This window comes from Colobus angolensis, unplaced genomic scaffold (assembly GCF_000951035.1).
Source record: "Colobus angolensis palliatus isolate OR3802 unplaced genomic scaffold, Cang.pa_1.0 Scaffold22, whole genome shotgun sequence".
In the NCBI taxonomy this organism is placed as follows: domain Eukaryota; kingdom Metazoa; phylum Chordata; class Mammalia; order Primates; family Cercopithecidae; genus Colobus; species Colobus angolensis.
The window spans coordinates 4,822,531-4,829,092 of record NW_012115377.1 but is presented as its reverse complement, the minus strand read 5'-3'; the positions used below and the strand labels follow the sequence as shown (position 1 = coordinate 4,829,092).

General features: G+C 51.7%; 1 protein-coding gene across 1 annotated transcript in view; it reads right to left on the bottom strand.

The window, feature by feature from the left end:
- Nucleotides 1-6,562, bottom strand: part of ARHGEF18 (Rho/Rac guanine nucleotide exchange factor (GEF) 18) — a 148,997-nt gene that overhangs the window by 104,089 nt on the left and 38,346 nt on the right. Inside the window, exons 8-10 of the mRNA XM_011943634.1 lie at nt 6,225-6,302; nt 4,014-4,116; nt 3,705-3,846 (exon numbers count right to left, since the gene is read on the bottom strand). Of these exons, the coding sequence (XP_011799024.1) occupies nt 3,705-3,846; nt 4,014-4,116; nt 6,225-6,302 (323 nt within the window). The remainder of the gene's footprint in view (nt 1-3,704; nt 3,847-4,013; nt 4,117-6,224; nt 6,303-6,562) is intronic.

The following is a 6,562-nucleotide window of genomic DNA, read 5'->3' as shown; positions in this document are numbered from 1 at the left end:
TTTTTTTTTTTTTTTTTAAAACAGGGTTTGGCTCTGTTGCTCAGGCTGGTGTGCAGTGGCATAATCATGGTTCATGGCAGCCTTCAATGCCTGGACTCAGCCATTGTCCTGCGTCAACACCCCCACACTCCCAGAGTAGCTGAAACTACAAGTATGTGCCACCATGCCCAGCTAACAAAAAAGAAAAAATTTATACAGACAGAGTCTCACTCTGTTGCCCAGGCTGGTCTCAAACTCCTGGGCTCAAACAATCCTCCCACCTCAGCCTCCCAAATTGCTGGGATTACAGGCGTGAGCCACGTCACCCAGCAAGTTTTTAATTTTTTTTGTAGAAACAGGGTCTCACTATTTTTCCCAAGCTGGTCTCAAACTCCTGGCCTCCAAATGATCCTCCCACCTTGGCCTCCCAAAGTGTTGGGATTACAGTGGTGTGAGCCACTGCACCCGGCTACAAGAAGATTTTGTAACAGATGGCAGTGTCTTAGGCAGGAGGCACCTTTACCTGTTTGCTCCAAGGGCCCCCTGTGCCGGGGCAGCCTGCCCCTCTCCACCTCTTGTCTTCTAGCCTCCTCCCTCCTCTTCTGCCTCATTTTTCTTCCCTTGAATACAGTCTTCCCTTTTTTCTTTTTTTTTTTTTTTAAGTCAGAGTCTCGCTGTGTCACCCAGGCTGGAGTACAATGGCACGATCTCGGCTCGCTGCAACCTCCACTTTCCGGGTTCAAGCAATTCTCCTGCCTCAGCCTCCTAAGTAGCTGAGATTACAGATGCCCGCCACCATGCCCGGCTAATTTTTGTATTTTTAGTAGAGACAGGGTTTTGCCATGTTTGCCAGGCTGGTCTCGAACTCCTGACCTCAGGTGATCCACCCTCCTCGGCTTCCCAAAGTGCTGAGATTACAGGCATGAGGCACCTCGCCCAGCCCTCACCCAGTCTTCTCTACCCCTGTCTCCCACACCTGTACACGCCCCTGCACGTCTCCTAATCTTGTCTCCCACTTTGTTCCTCCACGTCTGTCCCCTCGTGCCCGTCCCGATTCCCACTTACCCGTGGTACTGTCGAAGTTCTTGAAGCACCTGCTGGACAATCAGCCTGTGGGGTTGGGGTGGGGGGGTGATTAGAACAGCCCACGTTAGCTCCAGGTTACAGACACTCTCCCTGAGACAAGCTGGGGTTGCCCAACCAGGCCTCAGGTCCTGATGCAGACGCTACTCAAAGCCAGCTACTCTGGAGGCTGAGGCAGGCAAATTACTTGAGGTCAGGAGTTCGAGACCAGCCTGACCAACATGGTGAAACCCTGTTTCTACTAAAAATACAAAAATTAGCTGGGCATGGTGGTGGATGCCTGTAATCCCAGCTACTCGGGAGGCTGGGGCAGGAGAATCACTTGAACCTGTGAGGTGAAATTTGCAGTGAGCTATGGTCGTGCCACTGTACTCCAACCTGGGTGACAGAGTGGGACTCCATCTCAAAATAATAATAATAATAATAATGAAGTTCCCAGATGACGGTGATGCTCTAAGTCAGTGGGCCAAGGTCATACAAGACCTTGGATGACCCCAAATCAGAGTTTAAAGACCTCAGGATTTTTCTGAAAAGTGAAAGCAGGAACAGAAACAAATGGAGAATGATAGTGAACCAGCAATCATAGAAGGAAGTGCCTAGTTCAGCTCAACCTGGAGCTGTTCAAGCAAGAGCATCCAAGAGCAGGCTCCCAGAACCTGCTCTGTGCAGCCTTGGTTCTAGATCTCTGGCTTTACTCACCCAACTTCCAACCTCCTACCTGCCCCTTGCATCTGATGCCTAAGATAGATTGAGCGCACCTCATGCCCTGCAGAACAGAACAAGGTGTCAGGGAAAAGACGGAGTCACCTGCTGTCTCAAATTCAACACGCTGACTTTGCTGGTGCACTGAAGATTTGGCAAAGGCTGGGCACGGTGGGTGACTCACACCTGTAATTCCAGCACTTTGGGAGGCTGAGGCGGGAGGATTGCTTAAGTCTAGGAGTTTGAAAGCAGCCTGGGCAATATAGTGAGACCTTGTCTCTATAAAACTAAGTTAAAAAATTAGCCAAGCATGGTGGTGCACACCTGTAGACCCAGCTACTCGGGAGGAGGAAGTGGGAGGATTGCTTGAGCCCGGGAGGCAGAGGCTGCAGTGTGCTGAGATCACACCATTGCACTTCAGCCTGGGCAACAGAGTGAAATCCTATCGCAAAAAAAAAAAAAGATTTTGCAAAAAGCCCATGCCAGCCTCTGCTGAGGATGGCTCATGGGTCACAGAGCTGGATGGGGATTGCCTAACAAAGGAAAAGCCCAAAGAGGAACACCCTTGACACCACTGACCACCAACAGCCACGCCCAGCCCCACGGCCAGCAATGGCACTGCAGAAAGAGAGGGAAACGAGAAAGAAGGAAAATTCCCATGCCTGGAGCAGGTAAAGCCAACAAATGCAAAACCTGCGGTCAGGTTGCTCAGAAGCACTTGCCTCAGGGTGCAGATATTGCTGTCACTGCATGGTTTAAGCCTATCTAGGATCTGCTTGCCCATCTCATTCACCCATTGATTCCTGTCTGGAGGCAATTCTGTCCCCCAGGAGGCTTTTGGCCATGGCCGGAGACATTTTTGGTTGTTGCAACTGGAGGCAGGAGGTGGTTACTACTGGCATTTAGATGCCAGGGATGCTACTAAATATCCTACATGCACAGGATAGCCCCTTAGAACAAAGAATTACCTGGACCCAAATATTGACGGCGCTAAGGTCCAGAAACTGTGAACTAGCCTGCGTTCTGCCAGCCACAGACGGCGGTTTGGATTCTTGCTACAAACGGCGCACACATCTTTTCTAACACGCAATTGCCACCACCTCCTCTTCTTCATTCCCTTCAAAGTGGAGCTGATTTGCAAAAAGACTAAGTTCTAAATCCCAGCGATGACCAGAGCCATCTCTTTCTGGGAGTCTCTTGAATCCGGTACTCTTTCTTGAGTAGAGACTCTTCCCCTCGCAACCCTGCAACCACCAAGAGCCCCAGGAAGCAGAAAACGACCTGTTATGGATAAAATGGTATGTCTCCCCACCATCAAATTCATATGTTGCAATCCTACTCCCCCACTTCTGTCCTGTAGGATGTGACCTTATTTGTAAATAGAGTCTTTGCGAATGTAAATAAGCTAAGATGAGGCCACACTGGAGTCTGGTGGGCCGCTAATCCAATGTGGCTGGTATCCTTATAGAAAGGGGAAATTGGGATACAGACAGGGCCATGTGACGCTAAGGGATGAAGCCAGGAGAGATGCCTGGAACGGATCATTTCCTGGCACCTTCCTATGAAGCTCAGCCCTTGATCTTAGACTTTAAGCCTCCAGAACTGCAAGGGAATATATCTCTGATGGTTAAGCCACCTGGTAAGTGGTACTTTGTCCTGACAGCCCTAGCAAACCCATCCATGGCTCAAGTCCAGATGCTGCAGGAGGATTCCCACAATGTCAAAATCTGGGACTTAAAGGGACTGTTGCCAGTCCTGAGTTAGCCCAAGGGACCCTGTGCCCAGGGAGCCATCCCTGGTTCTTTCCAGGGAGCCGCCAAGGAGAGGGCAAAACAGAACGAGGACGCACACATCAAGAGAGCCCAGAAGTATGATTGAAAGGACGCGAAGAAGAGAAGGTGACTGCCCTCCAGGAGGATGGATTGGGCCACCAGACTTACCCGAGCTCAAGAAGGGTTTGCCACACAGGGGGCAGCTGGAGGGGCTGGAGAAGGTCCCTTGCACGAGCTGGTGTCCATGGACACACTCCCGCCTCTCTCGTGCATCCTGGCCCTTATCCTTTAGATGTGCTGGGCTCTTCCCCTGGATGGGACAGAGGCAGGTCTCAGGATGCCCTCTGCAGGGGCTGGCCCTCTTAGGTACTGTGTATGCAGCGCACTGCCAGCCCCAGTCACAGGGCTCCCGGGTTAAGGGCAGCATGCCAAGCTGGGGAAGGCAGAGGGGGGCCCCCGTGGCTCAGCTCCCCTGACCTTCTCCTTCTGCCTGGTCACTCGACTGCGGAGGCAGCTCAGCCTGCGCTTCACGCTGGTACTCTTGTCACTCTTCCCATTCTTGCCAGCACTGTCCTCGCTCCTGGGGGACGAGAGGGAAGGTCCACTAGAGGGGGCCAGCGGCCATTCTGAGGCAGCCCTGTGGGTTGCTCCAGGAATCCACCTGGAACCTGTCTCCCTGTGGCCTCCCGGTCCTGCCTTACCCCTTCCCTGGCCCTTGACTTCCTCCTTCCCTCCCTCCTTCCCTCTCTTACTTATTCACTCAGCAAACACGAATGAATGTTTGCAAAGTTCCCAGAGCTTTGGGGACTGGGTTTGCAGACTGAAATGCAACATGATCTCAGGTTTGCGGTCCCTCAATGCCTGGGCTGGGAATTTCAGCTCTGTTCACGCGTGATTTCTACCTCTAATTCACACCCCCACCCCCACTTGGTATCTAATTGACCTTATTTATTTATTTATTTAAATTTTTTTTGAGACAGAGTCTCACTTTGTAACCCAGGCTGGAGTGTAGTGGTGCGATCTCCGCTCACTGCAACCACTGCCTCCAGGTTCAAGCGATTCTCATGCCTCAGCCTCCCAAGCAGCTGGGACCACAGGTGTGTGCCACAGCTAATTGTTGGGTTTTGTTTTTGTTTTTGTTTTTGCTTTTTTGTGACTGAGTCTCGCTCTGTCGCCCAGGCTGGAGTGCAGTGGTACGATCGCAGCTCGCTGCAAGCTCTGCCTCCTGGGTTCACGCCATTCTCCTGCCTCAGCCTCCTGAGTAGCTGGGACTACAGGCGCCCACCACCACGCCCGGCTAATTTTTTGTATTTTCAGTAGAGACAGGGTTTCACCGTGTTAGCCAGGATGGTCTCAATCTCCTGACCTCGTGATTCGCCCGCCTCGGCCTCCCAAAGTGTTGGGATTACAGGTGTGAGCCACCACGCCCAACCTGTTTTGTATTTTTAGTAGAGGCGGGGTTTCACCATGTTGACCAGGCTGGTCTCGAACTCCTGACCTCAGGTGATCCGTCCGCCTTAGCCTCCCAAAGTGCTGGATTACAGGCATGAGCCACCGCACCCAGCCCTAATTGGTCTTTAAATCCTGCTCGTTTTTCTATCTCCTCCCCCATCCCCAACTCCATCCTTGGGTCACTGGCATGGCTTCCCGGATTTCAGGGACACCCTCATTTAATAAATATTAGGTCAGCGACATATAAGGCAGACATGATTCCTGCTCTGGTAGGATCTATTTCCTGGGTGGAGACGCCGTTTCTCCAGTCTGTGCCCCCAATCCCAGTCCGAGTGGCTTCTGGAACTTTGTAAATATTCGTAAATGTTTGTTGAATGAATGAGTGAATGAGAAAGGGAGGGAGGAAAGGAGGGAGAGAGAGGGATTCAGGGACCTTTAGCCTTGTCTGTGATCCTCATCCTGTCCCCATCCTATCACGCGAACTGATGATGCTCGCAGAACCCCTCTGCTATTTATTTATTTATTTATTTATTTATTTTTGAGAGGGAGTTTCACTCTGTCACCCAGGCTGGAGTGCAAGGGTGCGATCTCGGCTCACTGCAACCTCCGCCTCCTGGGTTCAAGCGATTCTCCTGCCTCAGCCTCCCAAGCAGCTGGGATTACAGGCACCTGCCACCACGTCTGGCTAATTTCTGTATTTTTAGTAGGGATTGGGTTTCACTATGTTGGCCAGGCTGATCTTGAACTCCCGACCTCAGATGATCCACCCTCCTCAGCCTCCCAAAGTGCTGGGATTACAGGCACGAGTCACAACACCCGAGCCCCACTGCTCTTTAGGATAAAGTCTGAGCTCTCTCATGTGGCTGAGGTGGTCTGGTCTCTGTTGACTTCTCCCACCTTCCCTCCTCCCCGCCCTACTCTGATGTCATTCCCTAAGCCTTCTAATTCCGTTTTGTTTCCTTCATCCTCATCTGCACATATTGGCAAACTCCTACCCTTCCGTCAGAACCCTGCTTACATCGTCACTTCCTCCAGGAAGTCTTCTTCTGTTCTCTCAGGGTATATGAGAACCTCATCCCTCCCTTCCCTGCCAGCTCCCACCATTGCCCTGATGGGGGCCCCAGCTCCTGCCTCCAGCACAGGGGGCCTGGCCCAAAGGACCATCCGTAAACACTTGTTCAAATCCAAGGCTGCCCTCCCCTGCCATTCTCACTTGCAGCAGGTCTGTATACTTACTCCGACAGGAATTCAAACCAGGTCAGGTTCGAGTGGGCTTCTCCGGAGTTGGCTGACATGCAAGCCCTCTGCCGGGCCCTGCAGGATCAGAGGGGACAGATACCTGGGTCGGCAGCCTCCTCTCCCACTCACCTACCCCAGTGCTACCAAGTACAGGCAGGCACCAGGTACCCCGTCTAAGAGCCCACCCGTCCTTGACACTCTGGGTTTGTTATTATGAAAGGTTTTCCAGCAGAGGGCAGTAATGTGTCTTGGCTGAACAAAATCAGTGTTAGCAGGAAGATTTTTTTTTTCTTTTTTATTTATTTATTTATTTGTTTTTTTGAGACGGAGTCTCG